The sequence below is a fragment of the Desmodus rotundus genome, chromosome 4, assembly GCF_022682495.2.
Source record: "Desmodus rotundus isolate HL8 chromosome 4, HLdesRot8A.1, whole genome shotgun sequence".
Lineage (NCBI taxonomy): Eukaryota > Metazoa > Chordata > Mammalia > Chiroptera > Phyllostomidae > Desmodus > Desmodus rotundus.
Genome location: NC_071390.1, coordinates 60,086,847 through 60,108,949, shown reverse-complemented (window position 1 = coordinate 60,108,949; position 22,103 = coordinate 60,086,847). Strand labels below are relative to the sequence as shown.

The 22,103-nt window shown below is 36.4% G+C and overlaps 1 protein-coding gene across 5 annotated transcripts in view; it reads right to left on the bottom strand.

Moving 5' to 3' along the window:
* NRG3 (neuregulin 3) overlaps positions 1 to 22,103 on the bottom strand; it is a 1,217,216-nt gene that overhangs the window by 686,113 nt on the left and 509,000 nt on the right. For all 5 annotated transcript variants that reach the window (XM_053922213.1, XM_053922214.1, XM_053922216.2 and 2 more), the window contains exon 2: positions 987 to 1,116. In XM_053922213.1, the coding sequence (XP_053778188.1) occupies positions 987 to 1,116 (130 nt within the window). The remainder of the gene's footprint in view (positions 1 to 986; positions 1,117 to 22,103) is intronic.

Sequence of the window (22,103 nt, the reverse complement as noted above, 5' to 3'; positions counted from 1 at the left end):
CATGGCATCTTAATAAAACAACATGGAATAAAGTTTTATAATAGCAATAGAGAGATAAAAAAGTCATAATTTCCATGCTTCATGATTAAGAATAATTAACTTAATAGCTGTGTCATATGAGAAGAGTAAATAAAGAGAAGGAAAAGGGTGTGGATATATATGATCACTGAAGCATATACAACCGCATGTAGAAACAAATTACCGGGATAGTGCTAGGAGTAAAAGCTCGGTGAGAAATATTTTTCAGATGCTAATTTGATTCTTTTATGAAGCCTTAAAGCTGCAGTGTCTGCAGATATACCATTGATCTCTACTTGGTTTTATTTTTAACAGTTATATAACCTTAAGTCTCTAAAAACCAATTACACACCTTCCTGATCTCTACTGGGAATTTTCCCTAAATAGTTCTCTACATAGAACATAACAGAACTATGATCTCATTTACAACATCTTTCTGGAGAGTGTTCCATCACCAGAGGTATTAAAAAGAATGTCCTGAAATTAATAAATGAGGGAAAAACAAAATTAGATGCGTTTTTCTCCGGACCCAGCAACAGTCTCTGAAATTTTGTACATAATAAACATCGAGATGTTAGATCATAGATGAGCAGTGTTCTTTGTCATGTCGCAGCCTGTAGGTTTCCAAGAAGGGATTGCTTCTGAGACAAGCACGTGTGCCTAAGACCCACACCAAAATTACAGGCTCTGAAGTGAGTGAACAATTATTTCTATTAAGTTGGTAGTTCTAAAAGTAAATCAACCTTTACTTGTCAGGTAAAACTCAGATCTTGTCTATTTTAACTTAGTTTTATCTTCCTCAAATACCGAAGGTATCAGCCTTGTCCCTTCTTATAAGATGTTTGATTCCACCATTCAAACAGCTGGACTGAGTGTAACACGTTGTGTATTCGCGGAGCTCAACATCCCCTTCCCCCACCAGGCCTCTCAAGGGCCTGCCCTTAGTGCCAGTGGCTGCAGTGGCTTACCGACAGTGTTTATGGGATCCAGTCAGGGTTTCGATCACAAAGCACTCGCCATCATTGAGACAGTAAGCAAGGTCCTTGTCTCGGCAGGGTTTGAAGTGCTCAGATCGCTCAGTGGAATATGTTGTGGTATCTGTCAGGGAAGAACACAGAGAAATACTGTCAGTAGTGCATTCGGACACCACCAGCTCTTGTCATTAGCCTGAATCTGTGCACTGAGGCCCTCTCGTGGGCAGTGACCTTGGAAACACTAGACAGACAGGATAAACCCCTCCTTGTAATGAAAAAATGCAATTGGATGTAACCATTTTGGATAGGCAGAATGTCTGTGATCCCACAAATCCATACACTGAAACCTAATTCTAAATGTAATGGTATTAGGAGATGAGGGCCTTTGGAGGTGATTAGGTCATGAATGGGGTTAGTACCCTTGTAAAATAGATCCCAGAGATCTTGCTTCCCCATTCCAGTCATGTGAAGACACAGCAGGAAGATGGCCTTCTATGGACCAGGAAGACCTTAATAGACACTGACTCTGCAGGCACCTTGATCTTGAACTTCCCATACTCCAGGACTGTGAGAAATAAGTTCCTGTTGTTTATTATAAGTAACCTACTCTATATTATAGCAGCCCAGACTAAGACTACCACTGTATTCAATTGCCTTATTTCTTCCCTAGATTTTAACAATTGAAATCACTCTAGACATGCCTTATCTGATGATACACAGTAAAAGCTGAATGATCCTGCAGTCAAATCTGCTTTCATTAATTTCAGTTTTAGCAAACATGTTGTATGAGGGATTGAAACAACATCCCCCTCCATTTATTGTTGCCAAATGTCATTAAACATCTGATCAATGTATATTGTGACTGTTTGTGAAAACCAATGTCAGTTTCTATGGGTTGTTTTGCTTTATGTTTGCTTTTTAGTTACAGCTGTAATTGGCTGATAGCCAAGCCAATTATTCCTTTAGTTTCTCCTTTTGTAATGTAATTAAAATGCAGATGTTCCAAATTTTAAAACAGATTCTCTATGTGAATTTTTTTTCTAGTAATTATTTAACAGGACCAAATTATTGTCGCTTTTAGCATTACTGTAACATGTATTTTAAAATCATAATTACTTACATTTTTTCAATTACACTATTTGTCTACATCTACTTCCCAAATACAGATTTAACCATAACTATGTGCTATCTGCTAGAAACAGATGCTAAAATCACATGTAGACCTTCCAGTTTCAGAGTTTTAAGCAACTAAGTATTAGCACCAATTCCACTGTGATATTCAAGAAAAAGTATACTTAAAAGTCAAAGATAAATAAGTGATTTGGCACGTAAGCTCTTTTACTTTGATTTTCATAGATCTATATTAATAATGTTCAACAGCACAGGCTATTGCACTTGCTTACTAACTGGAGGTCACAATCACCATCCAAAATGGAGGCATTATCCTAATGGGAAATTCATGTATGTCCTCCCAACCTAAGCACTCCTTAGTGGGCGCCATTCCCATATGAGTAACTCAAAATTCTTCGGTAGAGCAAAGAAGGACATAGACCATGTGGACTTTTGTCTGTCTGATCTCATAGAGGTGGGGGAGGGAGGTGTGATTGGCTGGGGTGGGGTGGAAAGATGGGGAGAAAATGCAGACCATTGTAACTGAATAAAAATTAAAAAAAATAATAAAAAAAACAAAAAAACACACAACTTAATTTCTCACTCTCACTTTATTTCCCCAAATACCAGAAACTATTACACTGCTCCTTTTTCCTGGACCATCTTTTTTCTTGTTGGAAGACACCCAGAAATCCTTCAAAGCTGCCATCATCTTCCCCTTGTGTCCCTGCAGCACCTTTTACTGCTGTCATCATTGCATTTATTGCTGCAAATAACCATTTGTTCACATTTATTTGTTTCTTTAGTCCATGGCTTCCTTCAGGCCAGACAGAGGTTAAGTCTTAATCAGAATTGGTGCTCAGTAAAAACATCTTCAATAAATGTGATCACTCTAATATCACTAACAGTTTAAATGCCACTATGAAAAATACGATCATTAAAGACATTGCAATCCTATGAAAATTCATGCATATCCTACAACAAAATGTTAGATATAATTTCACATTAATGTTATCATTTTAGTATGCTCATTTTAAAATTGATGAATATTGCAAAAGCAAACATTGCCTTTAGATTCAGATAGATTCTCACTCATATACTACTCATATTCTGTGAGCATTGAAAAATCCACTTCTTTTTTTTTAATTTTTATTGTTATTCAATTACAGTTGTATGCATTTTCTCCCCATCCCTCCACCCCACCCCAGCTGAACCCAATTCCCTCCTCCACCTCCACTCTCCCCCTTGATTTTGTCCATGTGTCCTTTATAGTAGTTCCTGTAATCCCCTCTCCTCACTGTCCCTTCCTCACTCCCCCCCCCCAGCTATTGCTAAATTGTTCTTAACTTCAATGTCTCTGGTTATATTTTGTTTGCTTTTTTCTTCTATTGATTATGTTCCAGTTAAAGGTGAGATCATATGGTATTTGTCCCTCACCGCCTGGCTTATTTCACTAAGCATAATGCTCTCCAGTTCCATCCATGCTGTTGCAAAGGGTATAAGCTCCTTCTTTCTCTCTGCTGCATAGAATTCCATTGTGTAAATATACCATAGTTTTTATATCCACTCATTTGCTGATGGGTGCTTCAGTTGCTTCCAGTACTTGGCTATTGTAAATTGTGCTGCTATGAACATTGGGGTGCACAGGTTCTTTTGGATTGATATAATATCTTGGTGATACAATGGGAACTTATTTTTCCACTTCAAAATACCTGCCTGTTATTATTCCATCAAAAAAGTAAAGCCCTGTAAAACAGACACATTTACTGTTTTCCAAGAGATCTCTACAGGGAAGATTTGTTATTCAAGAAAGTATGAGATAGTTACACAGACTTAATCTCTCTTTCAATGGGAAATATTTAAAATTCAAGAGCTGCAAGCAAAAGGTTCAGTATGAAACACCACACAGTTGACTGCTACTCTGACTGCTGAAGTATATTAACTCATGATCAAGTTATTTAAGTTTTCCTTTAATTTCTTATTATCCATTTATTGATATTCACTGATCATTTCCTCTAAGAACAGCTCTCCATTAACATAACCAACAGCATAGAAAGTGAAATCCTTCCTTTGTAATCAGTGGTTTTGACAAGCTACAAGCTACAAGAGCAATACAATAGCAAAGCAATTACAGTCAATTAGTTTCATCCAACAACTACTATCTCCAGTGGTTACCTCCCCATTCTACCAACTTCTTTTCCCATCACACTGTCATCTATCAGAGGATCAGAGATCCAAGTAAATGTCTCTGCAATCATCCAAGTTGGTAGAGTACACAGATTGTCAGGCTTAACATGTACTGTCTTTCTATTTCCATAGCTTAGAGAATCTCAAAATTATTTTAAATGCACCTGCTTAACTTTCACAATAAATGGATTGAATTAAAAGAAAATGGCATTATTAGTCTAATAACTTAATATAATAAATAATGGAATGTTGGGCTTAATCTTTCTATAGGTGAACAAACTGTAATGCAAATAAATTTGAAATCTTAGAATTCACCTGAGCATTTCACCATATGATACCCATACAGCAGTACTCACCTACAATTACAGGCATAGGGAAAGATAAATAGAATCCACCAGGAGGTGAAATTTTATGCTAGTGTGGCAACATGCCAAATATATGGATGGAAAGATAGAAAAATCCCTTAATAAAATTACTAGGCTGTACTACTAACTCTAAGACCATCTACACACATGTAAAATAAGTAAGAATATTGTATCTAAGTCACTGTTAGGTTTTCTCTTACAACCAAATGTAGTCCCACAAAGAGAGTAATAATATTGGATGACATATTCCACTATTTGTATATCTGCTTATAATTGCATACATGTATATACTTGTTTAATATTTAACATATAAGATGTGTTACAAGCACATCCAATAGAATATAAGTAAAAAGTGAAGTTAATAACATACAAGGTTCGAGTCTTTGTTTTCTTTCTGGGCCTTCAGGAGACACTGTGTGCTCTAAAACATCCAGCTGTGTATTTTGTTCTGAAGGGAAAACACGGGGCATTTGTGAGAATGAGATAATGGATAAGATCAACTACAAACTGTGAACATAATGTCCTTAAAAAATCTGGGAGTGCCTTACAATCAGATATGGAACTCTCAACCAACGTTTTTGGAACCTCTCTATAATTAAAAAAATTGCATCACACTTAAGAAAGTCTACTACACTGAGTTGTCTATAATATACAGTAATAATTTGTCATATATTTAAAATTCAAAAATCACCTCCTGTTTCTAGGAAGGTAATTTGGTAAATATATTTGTTATAGAGCTCTTTATTATCGTCAAGAATTATGTGGATGAACATCCAGGAAAGTAAAGCAGGAATGGCTTAATATTCCCATGAATTCCCAGCTGTTTTTCAAGGCTCTCCCTTATTCTAGAATGCTTCATTATTAGATGGCACTCTCTCGACCTGCCAGCCCCTGACTCTACCATCTAACTGGACCATGAGTTGAGGGGCAGAGCACGTCTTCAGCTCTCTGATCCACCATCTTCTGGATGGCCTGACACAGGTGCACATAACAGATGCTTATATAGGGCGATCTTTTTTTATACGTGAGCACTTTCTAAAAGTTCTGTACTGAAAAGTATACATGTTCTTGTTATCATCACAAAACAAAGAAACTCCATTTTAAATAATAAAAACTGGGAAATGATTACATGTTTACAAGTTTGGACATGAGAAGGCCCCAAAAGCAATTTAGGTAAACTGTAGAATTTTATGAGAGGAGCAGACAATGACTCTACAGGATGGCAGGGAAGAAAAGAGGGAAAAAAAATGGATGCTTAGGAAAGAATTTTCTGAGAGATCCTGAAATATAAAGGAATGTTAGGCCTAAAATGAACAAAGATAGTGGTAAGGAAGGGTCTTCCAAGCACATGACCAAAGGTCAAGGTCTCTGTTCAAGGAAGTGCTGTTGCTGGCCTGAGGTATATTGCCCATTCACATGGGACCTTAGAGGCTGTGCAATTATTCAGACTACTCACCTGGCACTCGTGACATGTAGAGTTAAATGTGTTTTCTCATATTTTTATGGATATTTATCCCCAGGGAGGTCAAGGAGAGTGCTTTGCTTTTAAGTTTTGTGTTTTTTCCACATCACATACGTAGTAAGCAATCAGTACAGTAATTAAACACACAGTGGGAGGTTATGGTGCTTAATTCATTAAAAGCAAAATGGGAAGAAAATGTAAGGCTGGAAGATAGAAATCCCTGAAGATTTTGCAGTGAAAGTTAACTTATTAAGGAATTAAAACAATAACTGTTTTCCCCCTTAAGTATTGAGGTGAACCTGAATATTACTTACTGATGTTTTCTACATTGCCAACACAATGCTGCACACTATGGGAGCAAGGTTTTGCTGCAGAAACAAGAATACTAAATGCCTACTACAGATAATGATTGCAGGAGATAGTTAAAGAAAGGGAGAGTTTAATTTAGGCTGTAGTTATCTCTAAGGCCTCCCAAAGGGTTGGCACTGGAGCTAGTTATTGGATAGGAATGATTTAATTGACACAGGAAAAGGAATTCTAGTCACAAGGAGGGGAAACACAGAAACAAGGAAAATGAAAAGCAAGAGCATAGACCCTAAATACTCTTGGCTTTCAAATGTCAGATTATTCAAGAAGTTCTTTTTTTCCATCACCCACTGAATTCATCACATGACAATTCTCCAGAAAAGTTAAAAATCTGGTGATGCAGTCTAAAAGATTTTAGGATTAGAAAGATGCCTTTAAAGGCTAGATGCCATTTAAATATGGTTGTTGACCCCAGCAGCATCATCTGTGGGAGTGGTGCAACCTGCTGCCACACATTTAAATTCCCCATTGAATCCACCACTTATTGGGCACCCAGGAAGGAGCACTGGCATGAAACTGAGTTATAAAATATTTAATGGTTAAGGAAAGCTGCAAGAAGAATGCAACAGTGTTTGAAAGGGAAACAAACCATTTCTCAGCTGGTGAGAGGCAAAGATAGCTTTCTCCCTGCTGCAAAGATCAGACAATTGTTCACTTTGCTGGCATGGGAGAAATGAGGAGTGTTGGGCAAGGAATCTAAAAGTTCAATTGAGTAGTAGGGCTGCTGTGAGGAGTGACAGTGTCCCAGAGCTACCAATTCTCACAGCAAATGTGGAAAGGACTCTTGTAAAATTTGCATGACCTACCTGCCACCTTTCTGTTTGAAATTTTGTTTTTAAAAGCTCTGCTCCAGCTTAAATAAATCTTCATGGAACATAGCTTGTTCAGCAGAATTGCATTTATTTGGGAACTCCATGTTATCCTAATGCTGAATATATTTCCTTCTACCCATGAGTACACACATGCACAGGCCTATACAAACTGCTTTTAGCTGCAATAGTTATGACAGCAGCTCTATCCTGGAGCTCTTGGCTTGGGGTAGGCTCTATGCTATAAAGCCACCTTTCCTTCTCCCCATATCACTCTACTGAAATGCTCCAGTCTATGGCACTATCTCTAAGTCTGATAGATATTTAAATATTTCCCCCATCTTGTTTGAACTGTCAGAACAATCTAATGCTCAGCCACTCCTGCCTTCCTGAAAAACCTTTCATTGGATGTGATGTTATCACATAGTCTTGGTTTTCACCTTGATTTTTGGTTTTTGTTACCTCAGCCTCCTCTAATTTATATGCAAAAGTCAATTACTTAAGGACTGGCCTTCAAATAACTCCTAATTCGGCACTGTGCTAAGCATTTCCTAGGCTATTTTTGGCCTTAAAATAGCACTATTAATTTATGCTATTATCCATATTTTACAAATGGAGAAATAGAGTCTCACAGATTTTCATCATTGGCACAAGGTCACATGACTTTTAGTTTATAGCTTGTTCCAGTATACTGCTTTCCATAGGTCACATTTTTATTTCTATTGTTTTTTTTTTCACTTTTACTTATTCCCCAGCTGAGTGCTGCTGCAGGTGTGGTCCTCAGAAAAGCAGTATCAGCTTTCCGTGATAGTACATTAGTAATGATAACTCATGGGCCCCATCACAAACCTGTATCTGAAGCAGGAATTGGGAGGTCGGAACTCTCCAGGTAATTCTCCTTCATGTTAAACTCTGAGAACTAGCTGCTTTGGGTGATCATGTCTGCTACCATCTACACAACAATTCCTAAATTTATACCTTCAGCCAAAAGGTTTCTCTAAACTCCAGTCTACCTACCTCTCCTTTCTTCATGATTATCCCAAAGGGACCTAAGAATTAACTCTCATAAAACTGAACTTACTTCAGGATTCTTGCCTTTAACACTCCAATAATAACTCAAAATTGCAATTTAAGTGTTTACATGTCTGTTCCCCACACATTTTCCAAACTAGAATATGAGTTACTGGGGATCTGGCAAGGCCATCTCTTTGATCCCATGATTTACCTCAGGATGGAATGCATAATGAATACCTCATGTATGCTTTCGGAGTGAATGGGTATTCTATGGTTATCACAGTGATGATTATACCAACATCACAGGCGCATGGGTATCTTCAGAATGATAATGTAACATCTCCTTGCAGCTCCATATCATTATTGTTTTTGGAGATAAATGAAACATATATATGCTTATGTGAAGGTACTTCTGGCTGACTGCCAGTAACTGGCATTACTTTTTATGTTCATGGGTTTCAAGTGAGAAGTAAACAGTTCAATATTTTTTAATCACATTATATGTTTACTTAGTCAAGAACTTTCTCCCAGATTCAAATTTCTTACCCACCATGTGCAGAATTGATATTCCAATTATGTAGTAAGTGGTATAGATATGGCAGGACTAATCAGGATAAACCTGTCCATGGCTAAGGGGGTCTGGAGGACCCTGTAGGGCCAGGCGTTAACTCTTTTTTTTTTTTTTTTAAATCATTGATATTTTAGAGAGTGAGGAAAGGAAACAGAGAAAGAAAGATTGATTTGTTGTTCCACTTATTTATGCATTCATTTGTTGATTCTTGCATGTGTCCTGACCAGGGATCGAACATGAACGTTGGTGTATTGGGGAAATGCTCTGATCAACTGAGCTACCCAGCCAGGTCAGGTGTTAACTCTTTAATTTCTATATTAACACTGAGGAATTTTGGGACTCTGGTGCAGGGCATCCTGGGTGGCATAGAGAAACTGTACTCCGGGGGGTTTGAGCAGTGGTTATATACCAACTAGAATAAAATCTTTGCAATATTTTAACAGGGAATATAATTGATGAAGCATACTACTATATGTCAAACTTTCTTATGGCCTAAATTTGTCTTTAGCTGTTTTAGTTTCAAAAATTCAAACCAGAAAACCTTAGAATAATAGATACCCTAGAAGTTAACATGTAAGAATGATGTTTGAAATAAACTTATTAATCAGATATAAATATTTTCATTTTTCAGAAGAGAAATTGAAACACAGAAGGATCACTCAATAATCTTAGGATTTCACAGTTAATAAATGGAAAAGCAAGGATAAAAACCAGAGAAGCAAAACTCCATGATGAACATTCTTCATTCCCGCGCACTCTGCAGTTACACCTGCACTGAGCCATGCACTCTTTGAAGGTGTTTATATTCAAGCCTCTCCCTGCAAAACTCTATTAGTCATTCTATTATGAGTAAATGTAAGAGTAATTAGAAAGCAATTATTTTTCAGTAATCCATTCATATTCTCACCCATCCACCTAACACCAATTTTTCTGAGAACATCCTGAAACACTGTGTAAGGTAGATACTGGGGAGAGGTAAATTAAGTTCTTGATACTGAAAATTTCTATCACTGTATCTTTTAAATTTCCTTTTCATGCTATTATAACTTTGAAATAATGTCTAAACATTGGCACGGTTCTCCAAATTCCTTTATAAAAATGAGCATCACTCACTTTACTTATGTAAAATCCTATTTTCCCCCTTAAGATGGGTCCTCCATTTTCATGTGTGAAATGCACCTTGGTTTGAACCCTTGCTAATGCATTTGGTAATGAGGTCAAGTGTCACGGTAGAAGTAGAAAAAAATATTCTAGGAGAGTTTAAAGAGAAGGCAGCTTTGTCAACAATGGCTTGGTGGCTCCACATTCATTTCTGTGTAAGAAGAGCTTGGAGAGGGTCGAGGTGGAAACTAGATTTATCTAAATGCCATATTTCCATAGGAAAAATGTTTTTACTTCTGTTGTATGTTTCACTGGAAACTTTTGAGATGCTGAGATTAACCACCATTCCACTTTCTGTATCTGTGAGTTGGGCTCTTTTAGATTCCACATGTAAGTGACATCATACAGTATTTATCTTTTCCTGTCTGACTTAGTTCACATAACATAATGCCTTCAATGCTGACTCCCACCCCCAGCCACCATTTCTATCCCTTAGTATCTTATCTATAATTCTGGGAATGGAAAAAAAAAAGTCAATCAAGAGAAGTATCCCAAAGAAACTTTCGAAGATACTTTAGGAAGTACTCACTCTGGCTAGCTGCAAAACTTATGAAAATTATCTTAAAGTAGTGTATAAGACTAACAGATAGGTGTTCAAGTATGGGAACAAGGTCTTCAAACTGTCTTGTATGTCCAGTCCCTACTCCAGCTAGCATAAGGTAAGACGCACAAGAGAAGATAAGGGAATGCTAGATCAGGTGGATGACGTACAACTTCCTGGTAATCATGGCAATGAGAAGTTCCCACAAGGAGGAGAGGAAATGCACATATGCTACCAAAGTATCAGGACCAAGAAGACCTGAAGGGACATCAGAAATACACTGAAATTCAAAAAAGCCCTTGGAAACTACAGGCACTTGAACTTCAACATATACAAACATTTTAAAAATGGCAAAAAATTGCTAACTAAAAATATAGAAAATTAATAATGCAGTTATAACATCTAAAATGACACATTTGTTCAAAACAGACAATTTCTTCATTCACTAAGTCATTTATCATTTTGACAACCTCCAAGTCATAGGGATATGCAATTAAATAAAACAACTGCATCATTCCCCAAATCTCCTCACATAAAGAATCCTATATATCATTCATTTCACTTCCTTAAATAGTTTCATCCTCTGCTCCCCTGTTCATCTTCTTAGTAAGAGTGTGGGGCTCCTCCCAAGCAAAAGCAGGGGGGGTCATATTTCTTTGTACCACATTGAGACTCCGCTTCAGCCTCAGTATGTATAATAACATGTACCTAAGCCAAAAGATCTTATTTAATGCCTTCTTATATTGTACCTTTGCAAATCTGGGTTTAAATTCCAATTTTGCTACTTATTGGCATTTTGAACAAAAGCAAATTGAATATATGACAATGTATAATTCATAAGGTTTTAAGGAGCCTAAAATGAGAAAAGGAGACAATGGTTAGTAGTGAATCAACTTACACAGTGCTTGAAACCCAGGCACTTCTTTCCCCTTCTTTAACTTTTACTAAATTAACACATTTAAATACACATCAACTTAATGTCAAATTCTGCAATTTCTCTGTGTGATGCCAATTAAAATCATATATTTATTTAACAATTTATCATGTAGGGCCTACCATTAGACTGCTGAGTACTGTGCTAGTTCCTAGGGTAGAAGTGAGCAACTCTGTTCAGAGGTCATGTGGCATGTGGCTGCCTCCCAGGAACAGGCCTGTGAGACTGTGAGGTGTTTGGGCCTCTCTGTTAAGTGCTGGGCAGGGAAAATACAAATGTATTCCTAACACCCAGAGATTGCTGAATTCTTAGCAGTTGTTTGGAGATTGGATATGGTTACAGAATTACAAATATAAAGATATTCCTTATAGGGTAGCTCAAGGATTTCCCATTTGTTACTAAAAGTCTAGATTATTAAAAAGTGGGCTGCCCCCATCAACCACCAGAAATGTGATGTCACAAGTTCACAGCCTACAACTCTACCACCATACTGATCTCAGCAAAAAAATGAGACTTTTTTGCATTATTCCTCAGACTATTCTATTTATGTTTTTGTCTTTTGCCAGAGAAGAGAGATACTTATGTTTCATTCAGTCATGGTTGTATTAACTAATCTGTGGAAATGTAGAAAACATTTGACTTTTGGCTGAATCATGTCCACTTGCTTTTCTGAATTTCACCAAGTTCTGAATTTATCTAAATTTTATTTATAAAGTGTTATTATACTATCAAATTTTCATTTTTATAAGAGTTTAAAGGGCCCAATGTATTATTGGCTTCTAGTAAATATTAATTATAGGTAATATATTCATCCTTCAAAATTTTCCATTCAATTATAATTTTCCATTAAATTACATATAATATATATATACACACACATATATATATTTCAATATAAAGATGTTCAACATTATTATTCATTATTGAAATGAAAATCAAAACCACAGTGAAATACCACTTCTTACCAACTAGTATGGACAATAACAAGTCATAACAATAAGAATGTAGAGAAACTGGGAAAAAAAATAAACTATGCATCTGTTTGTAAAACAGTTTGGCAATTCCTCAAAATGTTAAACAGAGTTATCATATAAACCAGCAATTCCACACCTCCATGTATACCCACAAGAAATGAGAACAAGTGTTCATGCCAAATAAATGTTCATACTTGTGCATAAATGTTCATGAAAGCATTATTCAGAGTCAAAAAAAAATGGAAGCATCAAGTGATGAATGGATAAAAATGTGGTATATCCAGACAATGGAATATTATTCACCAATAAAAGTAATAAAGAACTGATACATGCTACAGAAGAATAAACCTTCCTAATATTATGCTCAGTAAAAGAGGCTAGAAATAAGGATATTGTATAATCCCATTTATATGAAATGTCTAGAACAGGCAAATCCACAGAGACATAATGTAGATCAGGGGTTGACAGAGGGTGGGAGGCATGAAAACTTTCTTGTCTTTCAACCTTGGTTTTCTATATACTCTCTTTTATGTTTTCAGTTTATTAATAAGTAAAAGAAGACAAAAATGTTTCAATATTTTAGATTCTGGATAAAATTCACAGACTTCATGCTATGCCTTTGAAAGAAAGGGTACACACATTTAAATTGTTTGAGAAAAAAAAATAGAAAACCTATCATGTACTTCCCCAAACCTTCTTGCATTATTGAATAAACTTTACTCCCAGACCTCTGTTTCAGGGCAAATATTGTTTTGAGAAAATTGGTCCATTCTCTGTGCCTATTGGAAAGCAATTAAAGCTGAAATCAAACAGCTATCTATAATCATGTGTTTATTTTTGACCCTTATCTCTCCATTTGCTGCTGTGTATTAAAGTGTTTGTGGATCATTGAATAATTTAAGTATGAGAGAAAATGGTGGGTTTTGAAAGTAGTTCAGAGACAGTTTGGAATTTTTAACAGATATTTCAGTTAAGGTACATATAAGAGGCTAGCAATCTTCCAAATCTTACTTCTCTAATGGTGAAAGTCCTGAGAGGCCCTTCTCTTCACCCTGGCATAAGATGGTCCCCATTTGGCACTGCAAAGTAGCAATGGAACCATCCTCTCTAATGCCTTAAGTTCTGACAAAGGGAGAAAATTATCTCTTTCTCAGACTGGGACTCCATGTCTACTCTCTTCTTCTGGTATGACTTTTTTCTTGTGCACGCCTATGAACATCCACTTTTAGACATCCTAGTTGCGAACCTTAACCAAAAATCAAATTTAGTTCATATAGAACAGGGTTCAGGGAACTATGGTGCATGGACCAAATCTGAACTGCAACCTGCTTTGTAAATAAAATTATATTGGAACACAGACAAGTTCATTTGTTTGTGCATTGTCTATAGCTGCCCTTGAGCTACAATTACTTAAGTAGTTGTAACAGAGACCACATAGCCCACAAAGCCTAAAATATTTACTATCTGGCCCTTGACAAAGAAAATTAGTCAACTCTTGAAATAGAAGATTGGAGATACTGGTTTACTTATAAATTATATATTTGCTATATTCGGATTATTAGCAATGTTTGACATTGATATAAGTGCTTTGTTTTACATATTTCAAATAAATGTGTATAAGCAGGAGAGACACAGTCAAACACTAAGCACTAAGTTTTAGAGTAAGACAGACTTAAATTTGATCCCAGTTATGATATTTAACTAACTGTATGATCTTGGATTAGGTTACTTAAGTTCTCTAACCCTCGGTTTCCTTTTCTGTAAAATGGGGGTAATTAGATGGCCTAACTCTGTCGGTTAGAGTGATTTTGGCTGAGAGTACAAAAACTCAACTCAGAATGGCGTAACTCACAGGAAAAATGGCATTGCCTTGCTTAACAAGAGGTGGTTCTTGGGTTGTCTAATTCATCAGCTTAATGGATCATTAAGGACCAAGGAATCATCCTGCTCAGCCTTCACTGGCTCTATCCTTAGGCTAGGCTCCCTCCTCACAGGTAGCTGCTGTGATTTTAGGCCTCGCATCAAGACATAATGTTGCATAGAATTGCATCCCATGTGTTAACAGACACTGTATTGATTATTAGAACAAAACTGAAATTCAGTTCAAAGGGAAAGCTATAAAATATAAAATGTGAGCAGGTAGCCAACAGCTAAGCTTTTGTGAAAATTCAATAAACTAGTGTATAAAAAACACATAGTGTGTTTCATTCATGTTGATTATTCCTTAGAGCTGTGTATCTTTTATGTTGGAGATGTTGGTAGTGTTCTTTCAAAATGTATACCTTAATATAAACTAAGCTTGAATTAATTTTATTGTGAGTTTTATTAGAAATTCATGTTATTTCATTAGACAACTGAAAGATTTCCAGGTCTAGTAATATTCGATGCATATCATCACTCAAAAACAGACCCTTCTGTATCTTTGTTGTAGCACACACTGATAAATCCAGTGTAATTTGAGCCCATGACATATTAAGTGTGTATCAAACACTTATACATTCCCAAAGTCATTTAGTATAATAAACTGCAAAATAAACTTAAGTTAAATGAATGTGCTATTTTCTTTACCAAATCACTCACCAAATACCCATAATTCTTTTTTAATAAAACCTCCATCCTTTGCTGCCTCCTCAGTTCTTGCTTGGCTAAGACATCAGCTTCTTGATCTATTATTTGTAGCCACTGTCCTCTGCCCTGAAAGAGACATTTCTCATTGCCTCTGTCACAGCCCTTATTGCACTGCACTGTAAATGCTAGTTTACATATTTCTCTCCCTTTCACCAGACTGTGAACTTTGAAAGGGCAAGTCCTGATACACAGCATGTATTTTTTCTATGCTTTGGGGAAAGAAAAATAAACAAATATAAATAACCACCGAGAATGTCCATATGGGAAACCATTGCCCTTATTTATACATCTGGACACTAAGAAACTCTTGTTTGCATTCATCAGATTAAAAAGTCTATTCTTCCTTTCCCTTTTGCTTCTAGAGTCATCAGCAAGGCAGGATCATTGGAGCCATCTAAAAGTGTGTGGTTTTTCTTTTCCCCAAGCCTGTCTTGGGCAACACATTGTCCCACAAGAGGAAAGAAGAGATAAAGACCCCACCTCAACTAAAAATCAATGTGGAGGGTAAGTAAGAACAAGGGGGACCAACCTGTATATATACTGAGCTCTGCCTTTTGAAATTCCATCCATTTTTCCACACACAACCCAGAGTCAGTTCGTCTTGATCAATAAACATGTTTCAGTCTGTTCTTCCCATTACATTTTACTATAAAACTGAAAGCTTCATAGTAAACAGACTGTTTCCTTTATGCAAGTAGGATTTTGAAAATAAGGAAAAATGTGTTAAAGAACTTGATTGTTGGTTCTTTCTGCATGATTGCCTAAACAGTAAAAAGATAGTGCTATTATTTTGTTATTGTTGTTGTTAGGGTTAAGGATATTGCACCAAATATAAATATCTATGTTTGCCTAATTTGGTTCCTCGGGAAGGCATATACATCTTTCTAATTTAAAATTTTATCGAGAAATTAGATTTTGGCAGATCTTGTTAGATCACAAAAGTCAGTTTCTTTTTTTATATATGCCCTTCCCAAGTATCCACAATCAAAATATCACAAATTGATCATATCAGAGCTATCAAAGATAAGAAAAGTGACTGATTGTCTTTGTGATGTTAATCTCATGCCAGTTTAGAGATAAAGGATTTGAAATCTGCCTTCTTTTTGCTTATCCATCAAAGAAAAAATCCCACAAAGCCTTAATGTGATTTAAAATGAAACATTGGGCTACCTTGTAAGGTCATGGATTCCCCCCCACACACATCATGGCAGGTATGCAAACATGTGTTGGACTGGCCACTAATTGTGGGGTTAGAAGGGATTTTTTTTCCACTGGGTAGAGGGTTGCACTACATAGCCATTAAGGTCTCTTCCTGATGTCAGCCTGTTAGAAATCATCCTTGGGTTTGAGCTGCAAGGAAGAGCCACACAGTAGCAGAAGAGAAACTGTTGGCTTCCCAGTCCCCTTGTCCCTTGGGGCATTTGATGGGCAGTAGTTGTGTCACGGTGCAACACAAATGCAAGGCACAGGCTTCCAGGGTCAAACACAACATGTACCAAACACACTGACACAGTGTCTTAGTCAAAAATTAGAGCTGTGAAACCTGATTCACTTCACATCCAAATGAAATTTTATTTCACATCAAAACAGTTCCCCATGGTTCCAAAGAAATCAATGATCCCTCTTTAATACTTAAAGTATCATTATGATTCACTTTGGGTGACAGGCAACTTTATAGGAACATTGTTCTAATAAACCAAATTCCAAACATTCTTCCCAGTGGGCACACAGTTGCCCAGGAAGCTCATGCACATCTCTGCCTTCAGTCTCACTGGGTCTCTGCCAGTGGAGCAGCTTGGAGTTCACAGGCCAATTCCATCTGTTCCTCCCTGTGTCCAGGCACTCCCTCTACACTGCAGCCAGTTGGTACTGAATGGAGATTCTATTGTCTAAATGCTCAGGGGGTTCTGATAGTGCTGAACAGCAATATGTGCATATCCTATCACCAATCATGGAAAACATTTTTTTATCCACTTCCATAAATAGATTGAATGCTCAAAGCAGCTTTTTTTAAAAAAAAATGTTCTAAGAAAAAATAGGTATAGCTATAAAAATAAGAATAGGAAAAATAAATAGGTATTTGGTGTGGAATGACCATGTTAAAGCATTTTCTTTCTTTCTTATGTCTCCAACCTGTCAGATATGGCAATGTGAATGCAAATATTCAAGAAGAGAATTTAGAAGGCACATTTCACAGCTTACTTGACCATGGTACCCTCTGTCCCTGGATCCTACTGAAATTTCAGTTCATAGAATAGTAGCATAGAACAGTAGCATAGAATAAGAAATGCTAAGTTAAAATCAAATTCATGGATCCACAATATAGGAGAATGTTAATAGTGTGGTTTAGAAAATATCAGAGAGCCAAAGCCTTTAACACAATTCAGATATGGTAAAAAGATAATATCCAACCTGGAAATGGTTCCTTTTTTAGGAAAAGCTTGGGGAGGCTATAAAGTCACCTCTACTTGCATAAGTGCCAGGCCAAAAGTAAGAAGAGAAAAGAGGCCAAATGAAAGGATACCAAACCATGAACAGACAGTGACCAGGCCAGCAGGTATTCCTGGACACAGGCTGCAGCAGTAGGGTTGTTGCCATGCCTGCCTGGGACAGAGTTAAATCCTTAGCACAGCAATTAAATAGAAGCGGGCCCAGTTTTAGAGCCATAAGGATACAGTTGATTCGGAGTCTGTTGTATACATCTGCTCATTGCAGATAATCCGATTACTCTTCAGTAAATACAAAAGCAGAGAAACAACAAAGACAAGCTTGGAATGTTATTCAATATAAAACACAGGTTGTAACAGTGCATGAGCAGAGCTGGGTGCTAAATGAAAGAATGGACAACAGAATCATTTGCTCAATCATATCTGCTGAAAGTCATAGGCAATGCCATCTTAATAAAAATATACATTATGTGAAAACTGTAGTGTATATTAAATTTCAGGTGTTATGTTGGTATATATTTATGTTGACTGCTTTGGAAGCCAGATAGATAAACCTACAACCACAGTCTAGAATGTATTGCCAGTGACAGGACAGTAGATTAGAAAAACACTGATTATCAAAAGGCTTAAAAATATTTCTCGGGAGGGAGGTGGGATCAGCTGGGGTGGGGTGGAGGGATGGGGAGAAAAGGGATCCTGTAAAAAGGATGGCTGTGAATGGCACACTGTGGGTTGGCACACAGTAATCCCTGGAAGGGGTGACTGTGGAGGAGTAAGACAGATTATTCTATGTGGTCAATAAATTTAGTCTCATCCTTTACAGGTACTCATGATAGGACAAGAGATCTAAAACTGGCATTGCTTTTTCTCTAGAAATATGTACTTGTACTCTCCATATTTGTTCAAGATATCTTCTCTTTCAGTGTTCAAAACTAATATTATGTCCTTAAAATGTAACACAAGGCATTCTTATTTTTAAAAAGTCTAAGCAATCACTTCTATTGCAGATGACTGACACAAAAGGAAAAAAATGCAGTACATATTAATTAATTAAACTCTCAAAAAAGGTGACCCTTTTATAAAAAAGCATGATGGAAATAGAATTAACATAAATTCTTCTCTTATAGGAATTATTCTATTTTCTTAAGCTTGTTTTTCAGTAGAGCTCAGCTCCTCAGTAAATTAGCACACTGACACTAGCCAAGGAGAAAGATGCCACTCTAAAAATACCTTAGTGAAAATGGAAAGAGCTGACATTGACTTTCATGCTCCTGGAAGAGCCATCTCTGGGATTGTGTGGCCCTCAGCTGTCCAGTTACTTTATCCTTTGCTTTGCTTTACACATATGCTTCTTGGAACAGAGAAATTGTGTGGAAAATGTCTCACATTTTTAGACTGCTTGATCTTTCTTTCATTTCTGGAAATGGACTGGTTACCAAAAAAGCACTGCAAACAAGTGCCAATAACAGAATCTGTGGAATTCCAAAAATACACAGTGCTAAAGCAATCTTCAAGGATAAATACATTCAACTCGAGACACCTGGCTCATCAACTTCTAGTATGCTCTCACATATTCTCCTCTGGCATTGGCTTTTGAATCTATGTCATCTGTTTTTTCATTTACTCAAATAATTTTATTGAGTGATGATGTGCCAGGCACTGTGGAAGGTTTGTATGAGAATAATTGATGATTAGACATGGTACAGCCTCCAAAACTCACTTCAAGGCAAGGCACAGGCTCCTAACCCTATATTCATGGTGACATAAACAGAGATTGAGGAACTCTTGATGAGTGCCCAATGGTGTGGGGATCTAGAAACCACTGTCCTCTACATTCATAGATTGGAGAGACTTTGGACAACCAATCAGTAAAACACATAGATTCAACTCCTATGTCTAGAATGCTACCTTAGCCACTAAGGGATGTGGCTGAAGGGTACCCACATAATACTCAAACAGGATCCTAGTCAAAAATACCAATGAAGATACTAACCCTTTTCCTTCTAGAAAATATCCTCTTCAAGAAATTTGGAGCCAGAATACTGACTTGTATAAAAAATAATATGAGATCTTTGTTCATGAGAAAGAAGCTGTTACCAAGATCTATTCCTTACGCCATGTTACTGACTTAAATGTGTTCCCACCCCCCAAAATTCATAGGTTGACACCATTATCCCCTATCTGACTATATCTGGAGATACACCTTTTAAGGAGATAATTAAGGTTAAATGAAGTGATATGGTTAAGTCTCTATTCCAGTAGGTCTGGTGTCCCTATAACAAAAAAGAGATATTAGAAGTATAAGTACACAGATAATGGGTCATGTGAATACACAGTAAGAAGGTGGCCATCTTCAAGGCAAGGAGAGTCATATGGAGAAACCAAACTTGGTAACACCTTGATATTGGACTTCCAACTTCCAGAACTGTGAGAAAATAAATTTCTGCTGTGTCAGCCACCCAATCTGTGGGTATTTAGTTAAGGGAACTCTAGCTGACCAACATACCACATGATTGTCCTATATGTTAGAGAATATACCTATTAAACAACAGTCATCATGTGAACACAAAGAAAAGAGATCAAGGAAGCTGTATTTGGTTTGAAGTTATAGTTCCAATATAAGAGATCAGGAAAATGAGGGTAACTATGTCTCCATGTTTTACTCATATCACTGCTGACTCTATAGTAAACTTATTTTGGGTTTTATTGTCTTTAATATTGTTACAATAGTTAATGAAGACTATAGGTAGATACAAAAAGGAGATTATTTTTAATCCCTGCCTTTCTCAAGCTTTTTGAAATTGTAGCTCCAGGTGTCTTCAAATTGCAAGCTCAAGATCACCTACTGCCGAAGCAGCTTTTTTTCCACAAGCAAATCAGAATAACATACAGTGTTCTTGTGATTAACTAAAAGCACCCAAAGCACCCATGTGTTCCTTGTAGCTTCTCCTATTTTACCACTGAGATCAGTATGGACTGGTTTTGTAGTCCCACATTCTATCCCCACCCAAATTTTGCTTCTGGGTGAGAATCTAAGTGCCCAAGATCTTAAGAATCAGACACACTACTTAGCTCTCACTTGTTTCCTATGCTGTGTGGTCTGTGTGATGTAGCTAGTGCAGCACTGGAATTCTCTATTAGAAAAGCATAAAGTCCTCATGATAATCTTACTTTTCACACTATGAAACAGGAAAAAAATCAAATGAAATAAATAAAAAATAAACAAAACAAAAAAACTAATAAAAGAAAAATCAATAAAACAGAAATTTGATTCCTTAAGATCAATAAAATTTACTAATTTCTACTGAAAGTGATTAGGAAAAAAATGAAGGAAGACAAAAATTACTAATATCAGAAATGAGAAAAATAATATCACACAACAGATTCTAGAAATATTAGAAGAAAAATAAGAAAATATTATCAACTTTGTATCTATAAGATCAAATATACTGTTTAAATGAATGAATTCCTTGAAAGACAGAAACTATGAAATCTCATTAAAATAGATAAATTTATACTGTTGATAATTAATTATTGAATTATCTACATTAATAATTTGAACTATAGTCAAAACTTTGCCACAGAGGTTGTCATCCCAGATGACTTCTCTAGGAAATTCTACCATATATTTAGGAAAGAAATAATACTAATTCTACACAAACTCTTACAAAATATTGAAGAGGAGGGAACATACCTCCGCATCTTGTTTTTTGAGATCAACATTATCCCAGTATCAAAACCAAGCAAAGGATAACAAGAAAAATACATACCAGTGTTCTTCATAAACATACCATATGATCTCATCTATAAGTGGAACCTAATCAACAAAACAAACAAGCAAGCACAATATAACCAGAGACGTTGAAATTAAGAACAAATTCACAGTAACCAGGGTGGAGGTGGGAGGGGATAATGGCGGGGGGGGGGGGGTTGTAAAGGAACATGTATAAAAGACACATGGACAAAGCCAAATGGGGGTAGGATTGAGGATGGGAGGTGGGGATGGCTGGGGTGGGGGACAGTGATGGGGAGAAAATGGAGACAACTGTACTTGAACAATAAAAAAAGTAAAAAAAAAGAAACAATAATTTGTAGCACAATTTTAGCAAATTCAATCTAACAATATATAAAGAGGACAATACATCATTGCCAAGTGAAGTTTATCCCAGGCACACAAGATTTGTTTAACATCCCAAATCCATCAATGTAAGCTACCATGTTAAAAGATTAGTAAGGAAAAACATGTGATCATTAGTTGATATTTCTTGAATTATAGCTAATCCCCACCCTGGCTAACACTACTGAGGTCCTAGCCTACCCTACATGTGAGTCCTGATTTGAGGATGTTTTTATTCATAAAGAAATCAGTATATCAAATACATGATTTGTATCATACTGAGATCAAAGTTGGTTATGCCAATTGTGTATACATGCCTCGGTGAACAATGTTAAATAGAGGACATTTGGAACCATAGATCATAAAATGTTAAAAGTAACATTGCTTTTTATTTTAATTATGAAGACATGGCACTTCTCTTTCTC